Source organism: Cebus imitator, unplaced genomic scaffold (genome assembly GCF_001604975.1).
Source record: "Cebus imitator isolate Cc_AM_T3 unplaced genomic scaffold, Cebus_imitator-1.0 Scaffold178, whole genome shotgun sequence".
NCBI classification, from domain to species: Eukaryota; Metazoa; Chordata; class Mammalia; order Primates; family Cebidae; genus Cebus; species Cebus imitator.
In genome coordinates this window covers 3,533,271-3,559,455 of record NW_016107493.1, presented here as the reverse complement: position 1 = coordinate 3,559,455, position 26,185 = coordinate 3,533,271, and the positions used below count along the sequence as shown (strand labels likewise).

Below are 26,185 nucleotides of genomic sequence, written 5' to 3'. Positions count from 1 at the left end.
TGCGTGCCTGTAATCCCAGCTACTCAGGAGGCTGAGGCAGGAGAATTGCCTGAACCCAGGAGGCGGAGGTTGCGGTGAGCCGAGATCGCGCCATTGCACTCCAGCCTGGGAAACAAGAGCGAAACTCCGTCTCAAAAAAAAAAATAAAATAAATTCCATATTCTTTAACCTGTATACAAGGCCCTGTGGCCTACTTCTACCCCATCTCCTAACATTCTTACTTGCACTTGAAATTTAACAATTAAATGCTTTGTACTACCACACCCATTTGTACAATCACACACTGTACTGCCACACCCAGTTTGTACTGTTACTGAAATCCCTTTTCCAGTATATCCTCTTGCTTATCTTCTTGTCTTTTGAAGTTCGATTGTCCCTTCCTCTGTTATCCCCCACCCCAACCCCCAAATTAAGCTAAATGGCAGTCATCCTTATAGTTCTCAGTACACCTTTTTGAATTTTGTTTGTAGGCCCCTACAAAAATGGGGTCTCCCTACGTTACCCAGTGATCCAATGATCCTCTTACCTCTGCCTCCCAAGATGTTGGGACTACAGGTGTCAGCTACTGGGCCCAGCCTACACCCTTTTGTGTTGAAATTATCTGATTCTTTCTACCTAACTAAATTCGAAATTCCTTAAGGGTAAGTGCCATACCTGGGCATTATGCCCCTGGTAGGGGCTCAAAAATTTTATTAAATAAACTGTTCAAAGACTCAGTGAGAAAATAGATTTTTTTCAAGGAGCAATAGCATCAATATGAACCTTTTTACAATACAGGCAAAGACAAAAGTTAACTGAGTTTCCCAAATTTAGGGACCAATATAAATGTATCTTAACTTGTTCATAAGACCTACTTGGTTCTGGTTGCTTAATCTAGATCTCTCACTGATATCTATACAGCTATTTAGATTATATTTCAATTTGTAAGATATGAACTGAGAACATATTCTTGAAGTATAACATGGTTTGGGTAAAAAAAAACCTTGTTTGATAAACTTGAAAAAAAGATTTTATTTTTTAACTCAGTCATCTCCTTGAAGAAATTTATAAAGACTCTGATTTTCTTCAGTGTGCTGACAGATGAGATCACTGGTGAAGAAAAATATAAGCTGATATCATCTTGATTCTGGAGTCTATTTAAAAATTAATTAATACTTGTGTATACCTGCACGTTCTGCACATTTACCCCAGAACTTAAAGTATAATAAACAAAATTAATTAAAACTTTAAGAATTATTCTCTCCTTAAAGAATCTCCTCCTGGAGGATTGGGTTGGAAGTCTTGAAACAATTAGATGCTAGATCTCCTGTCATACTTAGTGGAGGACCAGGAGATTACAAGGTTGAACCGAGAGGATCTAGACTCTACCACTACGCACAACTGAGAGCAGAAATTAGGTCGTACTGAAATGGGGAGGACAAACTTAGGACCTTGTCTTACTTGGCTCCTAGAATGTTGGCAATGAGTCATATATATCTTAGGCATTAATTTTTTTTTTTTTTTTTTTGAGACAGAGTTTCACTCTTGTTGCCCAGGCTGGAGTGCAATGGTGCAATCTCAGCTCACTGCAACCTCTGCCTCCCAGGTTCAAGCAATTCTCCCGCCTCAGCTTCCTGAGGAGCAGGGATTACAGGCCTCTGCCACCATGCAAACTAATTTTTTGTATTTTTAGTAGAGACAGGGTTTCGCCATGTTGGCCAGGCTGGTCTTGAACTCCTGACCTCAGGTGATTGATTGCCTCATCCTCCCAAAATGTTTAACAGATACAAAACATCAAGAGCTTATTACAGTATTGACTAAATTTTCCTCTGGGTTCTACATAGTATGTTTGCTCTGCTTTATTTTTTCTCTTTCAGAGCCGAGGCTTTATTCCAAAGTTTGGTAATGCTAAAATTGATCAGAAGCTCAGCATCCAGGGACAGGGCTTATCAGCTAGTAGGTGTCAGTGTAGGTCTATATTGATAAGCCAGGCTTTTTCAATTGGGGCCTCCTATCTTTTCTGATTTGCTTGCCTGGAAAAAGTCTTTAAATTTAATGCCCAGGGCCAGATGCAGTGGCTCACACCTGTAATCCCAGCACTTTGAGAGGATGCATAAAATGGCGCAATCTTGGCTCACTACAACCTCCACCTCCTGGGTTCAAGTGATTCTCCTGCCTCAGCCTCCCAAGTATCTGAGATTACAGATGTGAGCACCACACCTGGCTAACTATGTATTTTTACTAGAGATAGGGTTTCACCAGGTTGGTTGGGTTAGTCTCAAACTCCTGACCTCAAGTGATCCACCTGCCTTGGCATCCCAAATTGCTGGGATTACAGGCTTGAGCCACTGCACCTGGCCCATGCTGCTTTTAACGTAGAGATTCCTGAGACTACCACCTGGAGTTCTGTGACAGAAATAGGCTGCTTACTGGCTTCCCCTTCTGCAGGCCTGGATTCCAGCTTACCAACTATCTCACCTGTTTTTCTGTTCTGTTAATTTTATGTTTTTACTTTTAAAAATTCTGATTATTTTAGTGGTATTTAAAGTCTTCAATTCACCATGTTTCATAAGTGACATTAGAGATTTTTTAAAGCCAGCCCCTAAATTTCAAACTATAACCCAATTAACCGCCTGTGCCTCTCTCTACCCTTTATAATATTAAGCTGCTATTTCCCCCATTGGAACAGTCTAATGCCCTATACAACATTTCCGTGAATACATGGGAAGTTGCCATTTTATGGTCCCCTCTGACTTCAACTTCCTGCTGCTCCTAAATCCTGCATCTCCATTCTGATGGTACAGCTCTTTGTTGTTTTTTCTTTTCTTTTTTTTTTTTTTTTTTGGTGATACAGCTCTTTATCTTCATATCTAAACGCAAAACTCAGCTCCTTCCCTCTATTTTACACACATATACCATAAAAATTATATCCAAACCCACCACTCTCACCAAGGCCTCTGCATCTGTAGAAGCCTTTTTTCAAGCTGTGGAAAGGAATGAAGGGGAGTTTACCGACATCATAGAAATATAAAAAACAGCCAGGTGCAGTGGTTCACGCCCGTAATCCAAGCACTTTGCGAGGCCGAGGTGGGCAGATCACTTGAGCTCTGGAGCTGGAGACCAGCCAGGACAATATGGTGAAACCTCCTCTCTATAAAAAATACAAAAATTAGCCAGGCATGATGGCCTGCGCCTACAGTCACAGCTATTCAGGAGGCTGAGGTGGGAGGTTTGCTTGAGAGCAGACAGTGGAGGCTGCAGTGAACCATGATGGTACCATTGCACTCCAGCCTGGGCAGCAGAGGGAGATGGCATCTCAAAAAAAAAAAAAAAAAAAAAAAAAAAATATATATATATATATATATATGTATATATATATATTTAAAAAACACATAAATTGAACGTATCTATTCAATATTCCTAGGTCTTCATATTTTTTTTCAAATTTCTTTTTCAAGAAATGGGGTCTCAATGTGTTGCCCAGGCTGGAATGCAGTGGCTATTCACAGGTGAGATCACTGCTCACTGCAGCCTGGCACTTTGGGACCCAAACAACCTTCCATGTCTCAGCCTCCCAAGTAGCTGGGATTCCAGGTGTGTGTGCTTGGCTAGATTGTCTTGTTATCTTCACATTTTTAAACACTCTTCAAGCACATCATTGTTAACTGTTAAGCTATGTTCTCTTTATCTTCTGTTTCTAGTCACCCCCCAAATTATTTTTACTTACAATGCACAAAAAATTGGCTTTCCCTTCCGTTTTCTTAACTCCAGCTGACCAAAATGGAATAATGAGGTATCAAGGCTATGATCATTTCTTTCTCCACTGGATTTCCTGAACAGCTTCCAAATCGTGTGACTCCATCTCTTCCCTCCCAATCCTTCCTCCTTTATCCAATGATCTTTCAATACAAATCTGACCAGTGCCTTAAGGGCCAACTAGCCCTTCATAATAACAGGCCCAATGCTTGGCATTTTACACCGCTGTTACTTTATTGGACCTTCTACCTGGAAAATTTGACCCCTCTTGGCCTCTTTTGAATTTATTCGATGCTCGGGTTTCAGTTTAAACATCTTTTCCTCCAAGAAAATTGTTCCTGACTCCTTCTGGACTTTTAATTATATATTCCTACCATGTGTTCCAATGCACTTCCCATATCATAGCATTTTTCTCAATATTGTCCCTTAAATATCTTCATATACTTAGTAACTACAGTGAATGCAAAGATCTTAGTTGTCTCGCTTGACATTGTGTCCTTACCGTCTGCTTCGCTGAGTACTCTGTAGTTTTGTTTTGAGTAAGTGAATCCAAATAAAATAGTACTCTGTTATTAATACTGTATGGATCCCATCCAGGTTGATTCATTTTCTTCCTCATTTTCTGTCTTTTTTATATTTTAGATAATTGAAGTCAATCATTTTCTCTATTATTTCCCCAGCCTCTTCATCCCACTAGCAATCCGATCCCATCTCCATATTGAGTGCTTCTCTTAGTGTCTCTTCTCCTACCTACCCCAAACCCTGGAGATGTACAAGATCCTACCTTACACGCCAAATGACGAAAATTTTTAAAAAAGAAACGCGAATCCATTTCCATTAACTTTTTCTTCAAAAGGTAACTGGCAAAAGCAAGGAACACCTCAGCCTCCGGAGTAGCTGGGATTACAGGCATGCGCCACCACACCCGGTTAATATTGTATTTTTAGTAGAGACGGGGTTTCTCTATGTTGGTTACGCTGCTCTCAGACTCCCGACCTCAGGTGATCAGCCAGCCTCGGCCTCCCAAAGTGCTGGACTACAGGCGCGAGCCACGGCGCCCAGCCTCAAAGTACATTTTTTAAAGATTGCTACAAGACAAACAGCAACCGTTCAGCTAGCTACTCCTCCGCAAACTTCCTTGTGTCCAAACAACACTTTTCCTCTCTTCCCCGGAAACGGAAAGAGGAAAGAAAAGGTAAGGCCCACAACCCAGAGCCTAAGGATTCATTTTCCCCAGGTTTCCTGATGGGTGGGGCCGAGCGCTCGGCGCCGACTGGTCGGCAGAGCCATCGCTCTTGGCCGACTCCTCTTCCTATTGGCTTCCCCGGGCGCCGCCCCCCGAACAGGGCGGGAGATTCGGTGTGCCTCACGCAGGCCTCCCATCCCCCAGCTGGCCTCCGGGGCTCTCCATCTCCGCCGTCGTTGGGCGGAATACTAGAAATTGGCCTCTCCCGTTGGGGCCGAAGATTCCTTCCCTGCGGCGGCGAATCAGTGAGGTATCGTTCGGCCGGCGTGAGGCGGCTGGGCCGGCACCAGGCGGAAACCTAGCGGTGAGTAGCGGGGTGTCGGGGCAGCCTGCCTCCTTTTCCTGCTTAGCTCGCGGCTTGTGAGGTGCGTCCAGGTGCACCCAGCCCAGCGTCGGAACTTGGCCCCCAGCGTCCCAGGTTGCGCGTCTCAGGGCTTTCCCCCGATACTCGGGGCAGGGTCTCTGCGCCTCGCTGCCCCCCGCAGGCTGCCCGCGGGCTCTAGAACCCCTTGTTGGTGGAGCGCAGCCAACTGGCCCGAGGCTGGAGGCGCTGGCCAAAGTCCTTTAATATTTGGGGTTGAGAGGTTCGCTCAGGGAGGACCCTTCGTTAGTCCACCCAGCAGTTATAGACCTTTTGTGCAAGAGACGCCTGATACTTACATACCTGGTTCCCAGCTTACGGACCCGTGGAAAGGAAGAACTGTAAAGATCTGTAACGAAAGTGTTAAAGTGCCCCGTGAGGTATGAAGAGATCACGTCCCAAAACCACTGTAGCTAGAACCTTTGATGTCATCCCAGCCTGGAGACACCAATGTGTCCTGCTAACTAACTGATCCGTCACCTTGGAGTCATATTTGGTTGTAAAATGTTGATAAGCCAGACTCTTTCGGTAGAGCTTTTCAATTAAAAGGATGTTGAGGCTTTACTTTTCATTTTACAGTTGAAATCATAATAGAATCGTTACACTTTCCCCCAGTTAAATTGCAATCTGAAGAAAAATAGCACAGCCCTGCACCGTTATATAAGGGCACTGCACGTTAAACGGACATCATCACTTATTGAGTCGTTTTTCTGTTAGATGTTGAATGAGTTAGAGCTGTACGAGAGATGTGCATGGTTAAGTTGAAGTTTAAAAATATCTCAGTGTGTACTGCAGTAAGGAGCTAAAAAAGAAAAAAAAGTTAAAAATACCGATAATTGAGATCATTCAGTAATCACTTTCATATGTCAGGCCATGATTTAATCGTCAGGACTTTGGACAAAGTCACACAGTTACAAAGTATGGAGTGGAGATTGGAACTCAGTTTTCTCTGATATTAAAATTGGTGTTTAACCACTAATCTATACAACCTTCTTTTAAAAGAATTACATTTTTTAAAATTACAGCAAATCCTTTATTTGCTTTCAAAGGAGAGTGTGTTGCTAACACTTACTTGGTGCTGCTGAATTGCCTTGAAGTTAACTCCTTGAAAGGGGTTGACCTATAAGCACCAAGGCAGTGCCTTGAAGGGTCATAATGGTCACTAAATATTGCATTTTATTGCATGATTGTTAGGTAGCTTTTGGTTTTTCCTTTTTTCCAGGAACTGTTGGAGAGGAAAGAAGGAAAAGTTTCTCATGAGGTCTTTGTAGACATTTTCTTTAATTTCGTGATCTTGTACTATTTAATAAGATGCCCCAAAATTAGAAAAGGAAATGTTTCTATAAATACACTTGTACAAACAAGACTGAGTTAGGCTGCCTCTGTCCAGGCAATTCTTATGTAAAATACCACAGGGAAATTGCCTAGGACAATACTCAGTTGCCTAGAATATTTGTTTTTAAATTTTCCCAGAAAATCTCATCCCCCATCCCAAAGAATTACTAAACTTTTTCCAATGAGAATTGTGTAATGACCTTTACTTGCTTTTTGCTTTGCCAGGAAGCTCAAAGCCAAAAATTCATTGCATGATTTTGTTTTCTGCTTTTCTTTATATTTTTTTCTGATGCAGATTCCCTATTAGCATTTATAATTTATCATTTCTTTTATTGCATTTGCTCATTGACACTGCTGCAAATCGTTTGTAGTACACAGCAGTGTGTAATTAAGTAAAATCATGTAGATTATGCTGACTCTGGCCATGCTCTTTGAAGTATGCTTGATAGAACTAGTAATGTTTCACCTAAGGAACTGGAAAGTTTGAAAAACTATAGAATTCTTTGGATATTCTATAGTTATGAGTTCTAGAATACCGTAACCCTAACTGACATATAGGGAAATAATTAGACCTATTATGAATAGTTTTCAGAAATCAAAACAAGCATTTAGTTTCTGGCACAGTGGTTCACACCTGCAGTCCCAGTATTTGGGGAGGCTGAGGTGGGCAGATCGCCTGAGCTCAGGAGACCAGCCTAGGCAACATGGGGAAACTCCATCTTTACAAAAAATACAAGAATTAGCTGGGCTTGGCATTGCATGCCTGTTGTCCCACCTACTCAGGAGGCCAAGGTGAGAGGGTGCAGTGAGCTCAGATCGCACCACTGGACTCCAGCCTGGGTAACAGAGCCAAACGACCCTGTCTCAAAACAAAACAAAACAAAACAAGCCAAAACAACAAAAAAACACAAGCATTTAGGATAACATTTTTATTTGATGATAGGAGAGGTATGTGGTATAACAGAGTGGTCAAGAAGTTAGGAATCAGTCAGACCTGGATTTCAACCCTAATAGCCTTTATAATTGTGTGTATGTATTGGCATTAATAATTTAATGAGTTTTAATTGACTTTATAATTGTGTGTATTGGCATTAACAATTTGAGTTATTAATATTTAATGAGTTAACTTCAGTTTACTCATTTGTAAATTGGGTAAATAATATATATAAAGAGAGATGCAGAATACCTGTGTCAGAGTATCTGAGGATTTAATGAGCTGGTGTACATAAATGTGCCTAATACAGTGCCTCACAAATGGCCCCTCAAAAACCTGTTTATTTTATGCAAATATTATATAAATAGATTAAACTTTTTCCTCTAATATGCCCAGAATCCCCATAATAGGAAGTAGTATCATGACTAGAAAAATGGCCCAGGAAGACATGTTTCACAAGCAATGATTATAAGTTATAGATGAAGTATTTATTATCTTTTTATTTTTAAAATTTTTTCTTCATATCACAGCAAAATCCAAATTTTTTTATTTTTTGTTTAAAAAAATTTTTTTGGCCTGGTATGGTGGCTCACTCCAGTAATCCGGGCACTTTGTGAGGTAGAGGTGGATAGATCACTTGAGCCCAGAAGTTTGAGAATAGCCTAGGCAGCATGGCGAAACCTCATTTCTACAAAAATTAACTGGGTGTGGTGGTACATGCGTGCAGTCTCAGCTATGTGGGAGGCTGAGGTGGGCAGATCACCTGAACCCAGGAGGTCGGAGCTGTGGTGAGCCAAGCTCCTACCACTGTTCTAGGCAACAGACCCCAGACCCTGTCTCAAAAAAAGAAAAATAAAATTAGAGACAGGGTTTCACTCTGTTGCCCAAGCTGGAGTGCAGTGGTGTGATCATAGCTCAATGTAATCTCGAACTCTGGGGAAGGAATCCGTCCCCTTCAGCCCCCAAGTAGCTCTTGGACTATAGGCACATGCCACCATGCCCAGCTAATTATATTTATTTATTTTTTTGGTAGAGACAGGACCTTACTATGTTGCCAGGTTGGTCTTCAACTCCTGGCCTCAAGGAATCCCCCTGCCTCAGCCTCCCAAAGCACTGGGATTATAGGTATGAGCCACTGCACCCAGCCCAGTATTTATGATCTTTATACATGAAGTATGAACCTCATAGAGTTGTGCAGATTAAAGGAGAATGCATATGGAGTACTCAAAACTATGTCTAGCACATTGTAAGTGCTCAAATTTTGTCCTCCTTTCTTCCCACTCCATCCAGGTGTTTCTTAGTCTCTAGGGCTTCCTGGCCAAATTGATAATGGTTGTTTTGTCCTTTATACTGTTAGAACTGATTTGGCTTTGTAAGGTCTACATTTATCTATTCATCATGCTTGTTAAAACTTGTGGACTTGTTTTTGCTGTACTGCTTTTATTTTTCTATTAACTGACCTCGACTGAGTTCTTTTTCCAATTACAGGTGACTGTATCTGAATTTTCCAGCTGCAGAATGTGTAGACCTTAAAAGGTAAATGAAAACTGAAACAAGTCATTTAAATGTGTCGTTTGTCAAAATAAAACTTGGTAACATTGAATTAGTTATCTCTTCCTGCAGATAATGAACTCAGAAGAGTAAAATGGCTGATCAGAGTGGCCCTTGCCTGTAATCCCAGCAGTTTGGGAGGCTGAGGTGGGAGGATTGCTTAATTCTAGGAGCTCAAAACCAGCCCGGGCAACCTAGTGAGAACCTGTCTCTACAAAAAAAGAAAAGAAAACCTGCCAAGCATGGTGGCATGTGCCTATAGTCCCAGCTACTTTAGAGGCTGAGATGGGAGGATTGCTTGAGCCTGGGGGTTAAGGCTGCACCAACACAGTGAGACCCTGTCTCAAAAAAAAAAAAGGAGAGACATAGTCAATAGTTTCTCCTGCCAAAAGAAAAGGTAAAAACAGGATTTGTAAGAAAGAGAGGAGAGAAGAAAATTCACCTCGAATGCTGAATCTTAGTTTACATTTCTTAAGTAAACTGATTAGCTGGTAGCAGTTAAATCATTAGTTATTTTCAGGCCAGTAGCATACTAAGTTCTGAAAGTACATTTTGTCAGACTAGCCAGAGTTGATCAAACTTTTGCTTGCCAAACTCTGAGGTTTGTTCAGTGAGGAACTAACTGTAAAGTGTTGGAAAGATTTGTGTTTACTATTTAGTTATCCAGATAACTAGAAAGCCGTATTCATATTTGTAAAGTTGTTTGGTAAGTATTCCATAAAAGTAAAGGGAGGTGCTTAAGGATTTTTCGATCCAGGCTTGGTATACCAATTAAGTATAACAGACTCCTCAAAATTGATGGTAGTTTTCTAATGAACAGATAATAAAATCCACCAAACCATTATTCTTTGTTTGGCTACCACTTTTCTTTCTTTCTTTCTTTCTTTTTTTTTTTTTTTGAAACATGACATGGAGTCTCACTCTGTCTCCTGGGCTGGAGTATAGTGGTGCGACCTTGGCTCACTACAACCTCAGCCTCCCGGGTTCAAACAATTTTCCTGCCTTAGCCTCCTGAATAGCTGGGATTACAGGCGTCCACTGCTACACCCAGCTAATTTTTTTTTTGTATTTTTAGTAGAAACAGGGTTTCACCATGTTGGCCAGGATGGTCTCAAACTTCTGACCTTGTGATTTGTCTGTGTCAGCCTCACAAAAGTACTGGGATTACAGGCATGAGCCACCATGCCCATCCGGTTGGCTGCCACTTTTCTAAACACTCAGGTATTAACCACCCCATTTCTATTAACGTGCTTGTCTAGATTGATTAGAGCTTTCCTTAAAACTTGAATTGTTTTTCTGAGTATATTTTATTTTACTTTTTTCTGAGTATATTTTAGCTACTTTGATTGGATTTAGCTCTTCTCACCTCTCAGACATCTCTTTCCCTCCCCAATTTTTTAGATAAAGAATTGAGTTACCTACAGTCAATATATATTAATACAATAATGCATAATATATTTTTCATACTTTAAAAGACTTTTGGCTGGGCATGGTACCTCTAGCCTTTAATCCCAGCACTTTGGGAGGCTAAGGCGGGAGATCATGAGATCAGGAGATCGAGACCGTCCTGGGCAACATGATGAAACCCCGTCTCTACTAAAAATACAAAAAATTAGCTAGCGTGGCGTCTTGCACCTGTAGTCCCAGCTACTTGGGAGGCTGAGGCTGGAGAATTGCTTGAACCTGGGAGGCAGAGGCTGCAATGAGCCGAGATCACACCATTGCATTCCAGCCTGGGCAACAGAGTGAGACTCTGTCTCAAAAAAAAAAAAAAAAGACTTTTAAAAATATTAGATAAAGATGTGTATTCATTATGTGAATGTTTAATTTAGTGGTTGATAGAATTCTTCATCACTTTTGAGTAACTTACTATTTTTGTTTAGGTTGGCAACAATGAGTAAACCAGAATTAAAGGAAGACAAGATGCTGGAGGTTCATTTTGTGGGAGATGATGATGTTCTTAATCACATTCTTGATAGAGAAGGAGGTACTAAGTGATTGTACAATTTGAAGAGATGCTTATTATAATGTTTATGGATTATTTCACTTTTAAAACTTTTAATATTTTATTTTGAAAATATAGCACAAAGTATTGATCTAGTTAGTAAAACTAAATAAAAACTGCTTTAATTTTTAGTTTAATTCTTTCAAACTTTACTTGAAAATGTTAAATAAAGCCTAATCTAAAATGAAATGCTCAGTAGTCATAGTCAATGATAACTACCCATTGTAATTTAAAATATGTGGTTATTTTGACCCCTTGTCGTGTGTGTGTGTGTGTGTGTGTGTGTGTGTGTGTGTGTTTTAAACTCTATATAATAAACTGTGCAAGAGTGGTCAGTTTTAATAAAAGAGAAAACTTTTTGCCCAGCTTTAATGACTATATAAATATTACAATTTTTTTTACTTATTTAAATGTAATGTTTAGAAAGAACTTATACCTGTCATCTCTAATTCTTTGGATGTTCTTATAGGAGCTAAATTAAAGAAGGAGCGAGCTCAGCTATTGGTCAACCCCAAAAAAATAATAAAGAAGCCAGAATGTGATTTGGAGGAAGATGACCAGGAGGTCTTAAAAGATCAGAACTATGTGGAAGTTATGGGAAGAGATGTTCAAGGTATTTGAGGGGGTGAAATATACACTCATGTTTCTGCTTGTAGCAGAAATTGCTTTATAGGATACACAAAAGTAGTCTGATAGGTTAAACAGTGGGGTTCTATATTGTAATGTTTCTCATCTAAAAAGCAGTTGCTTCAGTTTCAGTTTTTCCACGGTTCTTTTTTTTTTTTTTTTTTAACAACCGGCCCTGCAAGTAGCTTTTAGTAACAGGGAATCTATAGACCAACCCACTCTAAAGTTCTTTACTTTTTTCTATTTTTTTTCTTTGATTTTTCCGGGATACATGTGCAGAATGCGTAGGTTTGTTACGTAGGTATATACATGCCATGGTGGTTTGCTGCACCTGTCAACCCATCATCTAGGTTTTTTGTTTTTTTAATGACACAAATTTATTCTTTTACAGTTCTGGAGGTCAGGAGTCTAAAATCATGGTATGGCAGGGCTGATTGCTTCTGCATGTTTCTCAGGGAGAATCCATTTCCTCCCTCTTTCTAACTTTTTTTTTTTCTTTTTCTTTTTGAGACAGAGTTTCACTCTTGTTGCCCAGGCTGGAGTGCAGTGGCATGATCTTGGCTCACTGCAACCGCCGCTTCTTGGGTTCAAGTAATTCTCCTGCCTCAGCCCCCCAAGTAGCTGGATTATAGGCACCCGTCACCATGCCCAGCTAATTTATTTTGTATTTTTAGTAGAGATGGGGTTTCACCATGTTGGCCAGTCTGCCCTCAAACTCCTGACCTCAGATGATCCACCCACCTTGGCCTCCCAAAGTGCTGGGATTACAGGCATGAGCCACCACATCCAGCAGTCAACTAGGTTTTAAGCCTCACATGCATTAGCTATCAGTCCTGAAGCTCTCCCACCCTCCACGACCCCCGCCTCCACAGGCCATAGCATGTGTTGTTCTCCTCCCTGTGTCCATGTGATCTCCTTTTTCAACTCTTACTTATTAGTGACAACATATGGTGTTTGGTTTTCTGTTCCTGTGTTAGTTTGCTGAGGATATTGGCTCCAACTTCATCCATGTCCCTGCAGAGGACATCATCTCATTCCTTTTGATGTCTGCCTAGTATTTCTAAAGTTACTTTCAAGATATTATTTATTTATTTTAGAGACAGGGTCTTGCTCTGTCACCCATACTGGGGTACTATGGCACAATCATAGCTCACTGTAGTCTCCAACTTCTGTGTTCAAGAGATCCTCCCACCTCAGCCTCCTGAGTAGCTAGTAGTATCTTTTTAAAATAATTTTTTAAAGACGGAGTCTCCCTCTGTCATCCATGCTGGAGTACAGTGGTGTGGTCTCAGCTCACTGTAGCCTCTGCCTCCTGGGTTCAAGCGATTCTTCTGCCTTAGCCTCCTGAGTAGCTGGGACTACAGGCGCATACCACCATGTCTGGCTAATTTTTGTTTTTTTTTGAGATGGAATCTTGCTCTGTCTCCCAGGTTGGAGTGCAGTAGTGCAATCTCAGCTCACTGCAGTTTCTACCTCCCGGGTTCAAGCGATTCTGTTGTCTCAGCCTCTTGAGTAGCTGGGATTAGAGGTGTCTGCCACCACACCCAGCTAATTTTTGTATTTTTAGTAGAGACAGGGTTTCACCATGTTGGTCAGGCTGATCTCAAACTCCTGAACTCGTGATCCGCTCGCCTCGGCCTCCCAAAGTGCTGGGATTATAGGCATGAGCCACTGCACCTGGCCATTTTTGTATTTTTAGTAGTGACAGGGTTTCACCATCTTGGCCAAGCTGGTCTTGAACTCCTGACCTTGTGAACCACCCACTTCGGCCTCTTACAAGTTCTGAGATTACAGGCATGAGCCACCACGCCTGGCTCTGCTAGTACTATTTTTAAGATACGTATTTATTTATGGCCAGGCATGGTGGCTCACACCTGTAATTCCAGCACTTTGGGAGACTGAGGCAGGAGGATTGCTTGAGCCTGGGCAACATAGTAAAATCCCGTTTCTACAAAAAAAAAAAGTTTTTAATTAACTGGAAGCCGGGCGTGGTGGTTCATGCGTATAATCTCAGCACATTGGGAGGGCGAGGCAGATTGATCTCGAGTCCTGGAGTTTGAGATTAGCCTGGCGTGGTGGCACACCCCTGTGGTCCCAGCCACCAGGGAGGCTGAGGTGGGAGGATCACTTGAGCCTGAGGCTGAGGCAGCAGTGAAACATGATCATACTACTGCACACCAGCATGGGCCACAGAGTGAGACCCTGTCTCAAAAAATAAAATAAAATTAGCTGAGCACGGTGGCATGTGCCTATAGTCCCAATTACTTAGGAGGCTAAGGCAGAGGATTGTTTTAGCCCAGGAGGTTGATGCTACAGTGAGCTGTGATTGAACCATTATACTCCAGCCTGGTGACAAAGGAAGACCCTAGCTCAAAAAAATAAAAAACAAGATATTTATATTTTTAACTTACTTAAAATAGCTTTCTAAAGCAGGTTACTTTATTTTTACCTTGATCTTTACAGAACTAGGAGGAACATTTCAAGAAGTAGTGTTCTAACCCAGGGATGCTGGTATTGTATGTGTGATTTTAATTTTTACTTCTAAGCCAGATTCCTGCAAGATTATTCTTAACTAAAACATTTTTTAGGCTTGAATTATATTTTAGTTAGGTTTTTCCTGTAAACGATGAAGACAAAGGAAATAAGTCAATATTGTTGGGCACTAGGAGAGTTGGAACTGGGACAGTGTTAAAAACTGAGGAACTGTACTTTCATGATTCTCCAGATCTCCTGTGTCATCCCTGTACATCTGTTTGGATTTCTTTATGCCACTTACTTTTTTCATGTACAAATGTTTTATTCTCTCATACTTACAAATGTCCATCAAGTTCCCAGTGTTAAATGATTTGTTTTTCACTTCTCCCATTCTAGATTCTCAAGAGTCGATTTTGCTCAATTCATTTTTTTAAAGCTGGACATAGAAATAACATATAATTGGAATATCCACAGATGAACCACAGTTGAGCTATATGTGTCTATTACTTAATTCATTAACTATGGGGGTAGAGTCATATACTCCATGTATAGGGTTATACAGAAAATGGCCACTGCTCCTTAGTAGGTTTAGTGGGCTAGGTAGGGTCTCCTATGTGTCCACAGCTAGACAGTTGACATTTTTTGAGCATATTCTAAATAAAATTTGATTTTCTTGACTCCATATTATGCCAGGCCAAAGAAGAGAATCAAAACAGTATTCCAAAAAAGAAACTTTTATCGTAAAAATTGTTTCTTAGAAAAGTGGTATGTTTGTTGTAGAAATTCAGTGCTTCCAACCTTTCTCACATAACATCACTCACAGCAAATGATATTTAGAGGCACAATGGAGTAAATAGAGGAGAATGCTGCAGACCAAGGACAAATACCCCAGGACCCTAACCCTACCCCTACTACTGGCCTTGAGTGTCATCCTCAAAGGCCTGAGAGAATCAGTACTCAGCACAGATGAAACCCATACCTTTAATTAATTAATTTATTTATTCATTCATTCATACCTCACACTGGTTGGGGAGCTTTGCCTTATTTTTTGGCATCATGCCCTATGTATTTCGACCTTTTAAAAATTATTGTCTGTTACTTAGCCTTTTTAGACATTTTCTCCTAATCACTTTTTTCCACCCATAAAATTTCAATACTACATATATGCTGTATATCTCTTTATGTACTGTGACCCTTTGGAGGCCTCCTGAGTAGCTGTAACTACAGGTGTGCACCACAATGCCCACTAGTTTTTATATATTTTGTAGAGGTGGGGTCTCACCATGTTGACCAGGCTGGTCTCAAACTTCTTGGCTCAAGTGATATGCCAGCCTTGGCCTACCAAACTGCTGAGATTACAGGCATGAGCCACCATGCCCACCCTGCTTTTTTTTTTTTTTTTTTAAGATAGCATATCCATAATGCATCAACTGGAATTTTCCAGTTTCATTATCAGTAGACTGATAATGATACTGTTGATGCTATCTGAGTATAGTAGGCTTTCATGTTTCTCAAATTTTCTCTTAAATCTTTTACAGTGTCTCATTCATACCTTATTTAAAACCAATTGTTTTAGTTAATAACTTTTTCAGATTTATATTTTGTATTTGGCATACAGACAAAATATAAATTATATAAGCACATAGTTATATATTCTATATTCTAATTATATATTCTAGTTACAGTTCTGTGATTGAAGTAACAAGTTCTCCATAAATAGACTTCTGCATATATGAAAACTAGGTATACTGTAAAAAATAGCATTGCAGATCATTGGGCTAATGATGAACTGGTCAGTAAATGGTGATGGAACAATTCTATATTTCCATTAAAAAAAAAAAGGGGGGGCTCTCTACTTCCCATTATAAACACATGAATTACCTTAATTGAATATGTAAACGTGAAAAGCAAATTGTGAATGCTTTTAGAAGAAAGTATAAGAGAATATGGTTTTGGTCTTGATTATAGAAAGTTTTCTTACAAAATATGTAATCAAAAGAAAAATTGACAAATTCAACTAATTAAAACTCATGTTTCTCAAGAAAATGAGAAGACTACAGACTGGAAGAAAATGTTGCAAAAGACATGTCCGATAAAGGACTTTTAATCCAAAATATACAGAGAGCTCTTAAAATTCAGCAATAAGAAAACCATTCAATTAAAAAATAGGCAAATAGGTATTTGAACAGATACCATATGCTTATTTGCCATCTGTTTTTATTCTTTATTACCAAGGAAAATAAACAGATGGCAATAAACATATGAAAATATGCTCAATATCATATTATTAGGGAATTGCAAATTAAAGCAACAATGAGATACCACTATGCACCTATTAAAATAGCCAAAATCCAAAACACACCAACACCACCAAATGCTGGTGAGGATGTAGAGCAATAATAACTCATTTATTTCTAGATAATGTAAAATGGTACAGCCCTGTGAAAGACAGTTGTGCTGCTCCTTACAAAACTCAACATACTCTAACCATATAATCCAGCAATTATGCTCCTTAGTACTTACCCAGAGGAGTTCAAAACTTACATTCATATAAAAACTTGCAGGTGGACCTTTATAGCAATTTCATTCATAATGGCCAAAACTTGAAAGCAACAAAGAGGTCATTCAGTAAATGACCATCCACAAACTGGCACATCCTGACCATGGCATATTATTCAGCACTTAAATACAAAAGAGCTATCAAGACATTAAAAAAGACATGAAAAAAGTATGTTACTAAGTGAAAGAAGCCAATCTGAAAAGGCTACATACTGTATTAGTCCAACTATATGACATTCTGGAAAATGCAAAACTATGGAGACAGTAAAAGACTAGTACAAAGTCTATTTTATAAGAAACCAGCACTTCTGTTCAAATGACACCATAAAAAGAGTGTAAAGACAAGCCACAGTGTAGAGAAGATGCTTTTTCTGAGAAGAAACCTGTGAAAAAAGTTCAACATCATTAATGATTAAGGAAATACAAATTAAAACACCTCTCAATGAGATTCAGTTTGTACTCATTGACAAAGATTAAGGGGTTTAGATAAAGGCAAATGTTAGTACAAATACAGATCACTAGGAAAGCTTAAACAATAAGGAGGATGAGCACATATTTTGGAAAAGTTTAGCACTATTTTGTAATAAATTCATTAAATGTTGATGTAAATTACATATATTTAAATGAAAAACAACTGTTTCAAAAAATGAGGAGGGCATTGTTTTATATTTTTAATGTCTGGCTTCATAGAAGTCAGCTGTATTATCTGCTTCACACATTCCATTAGTCAATATGATAATGTGTTATCATGTCTTGTTGTCTCTGGAATACCTCACTGTATACTCTTGATTGAGAGTCTAAAGGTAATTAATTAATGTCTTAGTGTTATTGTGAAGAAATTTTGACCTCAGGGACCCTAGCAATCCTCAGGCCACATGTTGGAAATTGCTGTGCTAGGGAGTAGGATACTAGAAATGAGTGTTCAGTAAGTTGTAGGTAGCAGTTGATATTTAAAGAGGAGATTGAAGAATGTGAGTTAAGTCAGGATCAGTTAAGAAAGCTTCTACCATAAAACAGCTGTTTAAATCTCAACCTCAACAATTGTACTTTTCATGTTTTCTTTAGGAAATGAACTAATAAAGTCCCTTTAGTCTTCCCTCCCCAAGGGCAATATTGTTATGAATTGAATGCATATACCTCTAATCTGGGGTTTTGCTATGTTTTTTGATTTTTACATATATGCCTGTATATCTTTGAATAGCATGTTAAAATTTACATAAACAGGCTGGGCGCGGTGGCTCACGAGGTCAAGAGATCAAGACCACCCTGGCCAACATGATGCAACCCCGTCTCTACTAAAATACAAAATTAGCTGGGCATGGTGGTGCACACCTGTAGTCCCAGCTACTGGGGAGGCTGAGGCAGTAGAATTGCTTGACCTCGGGAGGTGGAGGTTGCAGTGAGCCTAAATTGCACCACTGCCCCTCAGCCTGGAGACAGAGCGAGACTCTGTCTCAAAAATAAATAAATAAATAAATAAATAAATAAATAAAATTTACATAAATGAGGGATACAAATCTTTATTGTTAAAAGTTTTTCTTTTTTTCTGTTAATTTTGTTCTTTTTTCCTAAATGTATGTTGCATTTTTTCTTTCAGAATCATTGAAAAATGGCTCTGCTACAGGTGGTGGAAACAAAGTTTATTCTTTTCAGAATAGAAAACACTCTGAAAAAATGGCCAAATTAGGTATGTTGCTTTTCTGATTTCTATAATTATTATTCATCTTTCCTAAGGTAGATTTAACCACATTCCCCTTGATTATCATCTCGCTGCATTTCCTAAAAGAGTAAGAGAGATTCCCTATAGTTTACATAATAATGAGACAGTCCCTAAAAGAAGGATGATATATTAAGCACAATTAAGTTCATTTGGTTTTTTTTTCATGCTCAGATGTCTTCTGTTTTCAGCTAGATTATAAGCTTCTTGTAGTATGAACAAGTCTTTGTTTTTCTTTAGTTCTCTCCAAAATATGTAGCTTTTTCTTTTTTTTTTTTTTTTTTTTTTTTTTTTTTTTTTAAGATGGAGTTTTGCTCTGTCACCCAGGCTGGAGTGCAGTGGCACGATCTCAGCTCACTGCAACTTCCGCCTCCCATGTACAAGTGATTCTTCTGCCTCAGCCTCCCAAGTAGCTGGGACTACAGGCGTGTGCCACCACACCTGGCTAATTTTTTGTATTTTTAGTAGAGAGGGGGTTTCACCGTGTTAGCCAGGCTGGGTCTTGATCTCCCAACCTCAAGTGATCTACCTGCCTCAGCCTCCCAATGTGCCAGGATTACAGGCATGAGCCACCATGCCCAGCCGTAGCTTAGTTTCTTCACAAAGTTTTTTGAAGTAATAAGTGACTTGAGAGTCACATAGAGATATTCTGAATTGATTAAATAAGAGTTTTGCTGGGCACAGTTGCTCATGCCTGTAAATCCTCAGCGTGGAAGGCTGAGGCTGGTACATTGCTTGAGGTCAAGAGTTTGAGACCAGCCTGGCCAACATGGTAAGACCCCATCTCTACTAAAAATACAAAAAAATTAGCTGGGTATGGTGGTACACCTGTAGTCCCAGCTACTCAGGAGGCTGAGGCAGGAGAATTGCTTGAACCTGGGAGGCAGAGGTTGCAGTGAGCTGAGATTGACCACCGCACTCAGCCGGGTGACAGAGCAAGACTCCATCTCAAAAAAAAAAAAACAAAAAAACCAGAGTTTTACACTGTATATGGAAAAATGTGGTTTATATTATAGAAAAATGCTTACATAAAATTATTAGAAATAGCCTTCTAACGTTTTTCTTACTTGAGTTACCACTATACCAATTGTACTTCAATTGCTGATTTTCAGAGAACTAAGCTGTAATAAATTACATATAACCTTAAAATTAAACTCAGTTATTTTTCAAAATTCAGGCCAGGCATGATAGCTCACACCTGTAATCCCAGCACTTTGGGTGGCCAAGATAGGAGTATCACTTGAGGCCAGTAGTTCAATACCAGCCTGGACAACATAGTGAAACCCTATCTCTATAGAAAATTTAAAACTTAGCCAGGCATGGTGGTACATACCTGTAGTCCCAGCTACTTGGGAGGCTGAAGCAGGAGGATTGCTTGAGCCCAGGGGTTCAAGGTTGCAGTGAGCAATGATCACACCGCTACACTCCAGCCTGGGTAACAGAGTAAAACCCTATCTCAAAATTAAAAAACAAAAAATCAGATGGCATTGTATTTTCATCTTGTGGTATGAGGGAGGTCATCATTTTTGAAAGCATTATGGAAGGGAAATAATAAATGTGATGAAAGCACTTTGAGAATTAAAGAGATAACGTAAATAGAATGTTTGGAAATACTAAAAAGTCTGGAACAGTAGAGTAATAATTATCTACCTGGTAAATGTAATAGTTGAAAAAGAGGACGTAATGTATAATTATAAAACACATATGTATATTTCTTCAGTGGTTTGTTTTTATTCAATCACTGTAGCCAATGACACATGTAAGCATTCAAGATCAAGTAAAAATGAAACATGTTAAATGTTGACACGGATGAGGAATATATGAGAAGTAATTATAAAACCAGTATTTCTGAATATAAGTTAATCACTTGCCACAATCACCTTAGTTTTTCTCTTTTTTGTGTGTGATGGAGTTTTGCTTTTGTTGCCCAGGCTGGAGTGCAATGGCACCATCTCAGATCACAGCAACCTCTGTGATACTTATTTTCTTTTACCTCATACCCCTCCCGGGTTCAAGCGATTCTCTTGCCTCAGCCTCCTGAGTAGCTGGGATTACAGGTGCCCGCCAGCATGCCCAGCTAATTTTTTGTATTTTTAGTAGTGACGGGGTTTCACTGTGTTGGCCATGCTGGTCTCAAACTCCTGACCTCAAGTGATCACCCACCTTAGCCTCCCAAAGTGCTGGGATTATAGGCATGAGCCACCATGCCAGGCCTCAGTTTAGTTTTTCTAAAAGGTGTAACATTAAATACATTACTAATTTTGAACATAACATAGTACATACAATAATTTGCATGAATTGATGTGTTTCTTAGTATTTATTATTTACATCAAGAAATTAAATTCTTTTTTGGTTGGGTGTGGTAGTTCATGCTTATAATCCCAGAACTTTGGGAAGCCAAGGTGGGCAATCACTTGAGGCCAGGAGTTCAATATGAGCTTGGCCAACATGGTGAAACCCTATCTCTACTAAAAATACAAAAATTAGCTGGGTGTGGTGGCACGTACCTGTATTCTGGCTACTGGGAGGCTGAGGCAAGAGAATCACTTGAACCCAGAAGGTGGAGGCTGCAGTGAGCCAAGATTGCACCACTGCACTGCCGCCTGGGAGACAGATGCCATCTGAAAAAGCAAGAAATTACGTTTTTAAATCTACAAAAAATGGCTGAATCCTGTATAGGACCACTGAGAAACCAGAGAAGAAATGCTGATGTAATTATTAGAAGAAAGATAAAATAGACATCAAGACCAAAATGAAACCCTATAACAGTGGTGCAGGATAAAGAAATACCACTGGAGGAAGAGGGGAACTATTACTATGAAGTGAAATAGAACTGACAGGAGTAATCAAGTAGTAGTTCTCCATTTGGAGAATCAGCATGCACATAACTTAAAGATGATAATGTGTTGTATTTGTAAGCACTGGATAAAACTGGAATATTATTCTGTGCATTTCTGTCATCACATCTGAAAGAAATACATGTTTTAAAGTCAGGAGAAGACAGTTTCGTAGATACTTAGTCTTTATTATTATGACCATGAAATTTCAGGAACACAATTTGACAGACAGATCAGACTTTCTAAAATCTTTGTTTAGTTATGACCCATGTTTAATCACAGTGCTCTTTAATGAATTTCATTGACTCATTAAGTATTGTTGCTAATTGTGTTTCATCAAAATATATCAGTAAAATGGAATGCCTTAATATGTAATAAATGACATAATCTGCCAGAAAATAATGTTATTCTGAGTATAAATGATGATTTTGGCCAGGAATGGTGGCTCACAGCTATAATCCCAACACTTTGAGAGGACAAGGCAAGAGGATCGCTTAAGCCTAGGAGTTTGAGACCAGCCTGGGCAACATAGTGAGACCTTGTCTCTATAAAAAAAATAAAAATAAAAAAAAGATTTTCATATAATCAGGCTAACCACAATATAGGGCTAGAAATAGACTATAGTTTAGACAGGAAGGCTTTGTAAAATACAGAGAATGTATCTAGGGTAAGAAAAGAAATGTACAAAAGAGCAAAAGCAGAAGTACCAGGTAGAGAAGAAAGTGAGGAGTTCATTCTGGTCGGAGAAGTAAATGGGTAAATTAAAAATAGAGTGAGATCCAGCAATCCTACTATTGAATATATACCCAAAGGGTATGAAATCAGTATGTCAAAGAGATATCTGCACTCCCGTGTTCATTGAAGTATTATTTCACAACAGTCAGGATATGGAATCAACCTAAATGTTCATCAACAGATGAACAGATAAATATAAATGAGATAAAAGAAAATAAGTATCTTTTTTAAAAAAAGAAAATAGATTGGTTTGATAGGACCAGATAATGACTGATATAAAGCTATCATTAGGCAAGACTGGTTTATTGTATAAAACACAATATAGATGAATTATTAGAATAATGAAAATGAAGACAGAAAATTTATGCCCTGTTTTTTTGTTTTTTTTTTAACAAGACCACAAGTAACATCATAACTAACTTTTTTTTTTTTTTTTAAGGGCCTCACTGTGTTGCCCAGGCTGGAATATGTGGTGTAATCTCAGCTCACTGCAACCTCCACATCCTGGGCTCAAGCGATCCTCCTACCCCAGCTTCCCAAGTAGCTCAGAAAGTCACATGCCTGGCTAATTTTTCTATTCTTTTGTAGAGACGGGGCTTCCTTATGTTGCCCAATCTGGTCTTGAACTCTTAAACTCAAGCAATCCACCCACCTTGGTCTCCCAAAGTGCTGGGATTATAGGCTTGGGCCCCCACATCCAGGAATAATTTTGTATTAATAGAGTCAACAGCCTTGCCATTACATTTCATTTAATATCATCAAAAACAAATATGACATAGGAGCAAGAAAAGGATAACAAAAACTGTACACATGCATTGAAAGTGTGCATGTAGTTTTTTTTGTAATAGCTATTTATTAGCTTTTTAATAAAGCAAAACTTTATAGTGAAAGTAATAAACTAGAAATTGCTTTTTATTTTTTATATTTTTATTTATTTATTTTTGAGACAGTGTCTCGCTCTATCACTCACGCTGGAGTGCAGTGGCACAATCTTGGCTCATTGCAGCCTCCACTTCCTGGGTTCAAGCAATTCTCCTACCTCAGCCTCCCATGTAGCTGGGATTACAGGCGCATACCACTATGCCTGGCTAGCATGTAGATGATTAATACAGAGCAAAGGTCAGCCAGCTTTTTCTGTAAAGGGCCAGACAGTAAATATTTCCAGCTCTGTGGGCTAGACAGTCTCTGTTGTGACTACTGAACTTGACTCTAGCTGAAAAGCAGCCACAAACAATATGTATGGATGGTGTGGCTATGTTCCAATAAAACTTTACTTAAAACAAGTGGAAGGCTGGGTTCGGCCCATAGACTTATAGCATGTTGTCCCCTGATGTAAAGAATCACTATTTGTAACTTTTTGCCATTCACAGTCATAACTAAACAAAAAGTTATATGTTACATAGTGATTCACCACTGGGCATGGTGACTCTTGCCTGTAATCCTAGAACTTTGAGAGGCCAAGGTGGGAGGAGCACTTGAGACCAGGAGTTTGAGACCAGCCCGAGCAACATAGGAAGACCCAGTCTCTACAAAAATTTAAAAATTACCTAGGCATGGTGGCTCATGCCTGTAGTCCCAGCTACATGGGAGTTTGAGGTGGGAGGATGACTTGGGCCCAGGAGGTCAAGGCTGCAATGAGCCATGATCACGCCATTGGATGCCTGGGCGACAGTTGTACTAGGCATTGTGCCTGGTGCTTGTTAGACATGTTGAGTCATCCAAGAGGTGTTGGAATGTCTGCCTATCATCTCGGCGTGCTCACAAAAATGACTATCTTGTTCTTATTCCTCTTCAACTCTCTTCTTCTTTTCTCCCTGGTTCCTTTGTAGTTTAATCATTATTTAAAATCAGGTGGAGCGTTTTTATGTTTCAGGATAAAACCAAAATGATCTCAGCTAAGTTGCTTTGTGCTTATGTTGCTTTTTTTATATGAAGTTTTTTTCTCTATCTTGTAAATCAGCATTTAATCCAAAAATGACACAAAGAGAAGAGTAAGGACTGAGCCTTAAGTATGCTTAGAATGTTGAGGAGGCTGAGGACAGTGAAGAAGAGATGGAATAAACACCACTGGTAGCTTGGGAAGCAGGATAATGTCATAAGACTCAAATGGAGGAATAATATCAAGGGAAGATTAAAAACAAACAACAACAACAAAAATACCTAGTGAATCATTTAGAAGACCAAAGAGATTAAGTAAAAAGAAGCAGCCAATTCACTGGTAAACATTGTTATGAGTATCTTAGGTCAGTTTCAAAATTGGAGGGTAAAAATGGGGGCAGGTTAGAAAGGTTTAGGAGCCAGTAATATGGCTTTCACTTGTGCTAATTTAACTATACCTTCTCCATTTAGAAAAAAAAGAAAAAAGTGAATTAATTTGGTTTGTACCTTTTTTCTCAGTGGACAGTGTTCCAGTGTGAGTGTTAACTTGGGAAATGTAAATCTATTTCTTCATTTGGGTTCATTTCCCACATGCCTCTCATGATGTGACTATGAGAGCATCATTAAAGATAAATATATTTTTAAGTTTAAAATGGCCCCTGTTATAAGTGATTTGGTCTTTGGTCTTTAGAAAAAAAAAAAAAAGAAAAAAAAAAAAAAAAAAAAAAAAAAAAAAAAAAAAAAAAAAAAAAAAAAAAAAAAAAAAAAACAGAGAAAGAAAAATTTAAAAGTAAAAATAAAATGGCCCCTAAACAAAAGACCACTATTTCATTTATACTCAGTTGAAGAAATGGCCATCTGTTCAACACTATTTTATGCATTATTCATATGTATTATAGACTTTTTGGCACAAAATAAACTCTTCCACACTTTATGGAAGATTTAAAAGATTTTAAGGTATAATTTTAACTATGCACAGTTTTCACTTGATTTTAGATTTCATTTTCTGATCTTTCTTTCTCACCATAACCCCCCCCCCCGCCCCAATCAAAGATGTGCCTCAACTACATATGGTAAGAAATGAAAGGAACATAAGTTGTTGATGCAGAGGAGAGTGTGATAATTAGAGAAAGCAGCAAGGTCAAAGTAGTTATTTGTATTTTTTTGAAGAAACCTGGATAATATGAAGGAAAATTTGAAGATGCTGGGAAGACAGCTAATAAAGGTAAAAGGAGTATTACTCCTAATATGGGTAGGTTGTTTCTGATAAAAGTAACAGGTATTTTTAAGAATTTTTGTAAGTGAAATAAGGCTATTTCCCTCTTTGTCTACTGTTGTCCTTTAAAAGTTTTTATGTATTTCTTTGTTTACAGCTTCAGAACTAGCAAAAACACCAAAAAAAAGTGTTTCATTCAGTTTGAAAAATGATCCTGAGATAACAATGAATGCTCCTCAAAGTAGCAAGGGTAAGACAGTACATTAGTTCTTTGAAGAGTTTTCATAGTTGCTTCAAGATAGAGCATGCTACTTTTTCTCTTGTTTGTGAATTTTTATATATTTTCTTTCTCTTCAGTTCTAAAAATTCAGTTAACAAAATGCAAATGTCATAAGATTCAAATGGAGGAATAATATCAAGGGAAGATTAAAAACAACTTAATGTACCTTAGTGTATCCATAGTTAGCAGTCAATAAGAGGAAAAAATACCTGTGCTAACTGAAGTGCAAATCAACAGGCCCAACCAGAAATAGTCTTTAAGTCCTATTGTCATTTGCTTGAGTTAGCCAATTATTTATAGAAGATTTGGCTTTGGCAAATGCTATATGAAATAAGGCATTTGGAGTTTGGAAGTCATCTTACAGATTGTGGAGCAGCTGTTTTTGAATGATCCATTCCAACTAGATGAAAAAGTATATATTTTATTTCTCTTTATTTGAACTATATATGGTAAGAAATGAAAGGAACACTGGTGTCACTTACCAATATTTCTGTTATTTCACTTTTTAGAGACAGGGTCTCACTGTGTTGCCCAGGCTGAAGTGCATTGGCTATTCACAGGCATAGTTACTGCACGCTGTTAAAGCCTTGAACTCCTGGGTTCAAGTGATCCTCTAGCCTCAGCCTCTCATGTAACAGGGACTATAAACATGCACCATTGTGTCTGGCACCATTGTACCTTTTTTTTTTTTTTT

At 38.8% G+C, this 26,185-nt stretch overlaps 1 protein-coding gene across 1 annotated transcript in view; it reads left to right on the top strand.

Annotated features, from left to right (window-relative positions):
* Nucleotides 1-5,065: 5,065 nt before the first annotated feature.
* The window catches only part of ORC2 (origin recognition complex subunit 2), a 50,759-nt gene continuing 29,639 nt past the window's right edge, over nt 5,066-26,185 (top strand). The window contains exons 1-6 of the mRNA XM_017545243.2: nt 5,066-5,285; nt 9,100-9,147; nt 11,046-11,149; nt 11,637-11,780; nt 18,426-18,515; nt 25,369-25,461. Of these exons, the coding sequence (XP_017400732.1) occupies nt 11,056-11,149; nt 11,637-11,780; nt 18,426-18,515; nt 25,369-25,461 (421 nt within the window). The 5' untranslated portion in view covers nt 5,066-5,285; nt 9,100-9,147; nt 11,046-11,055. The remainder of the gene's footprint in view (nt 5,286-9,099; nt 9,148-11,045; nt 11,150-11,636; nt 11,781-18,425; nt 18,516-25,368; nt 25,462-26,185) is intronic.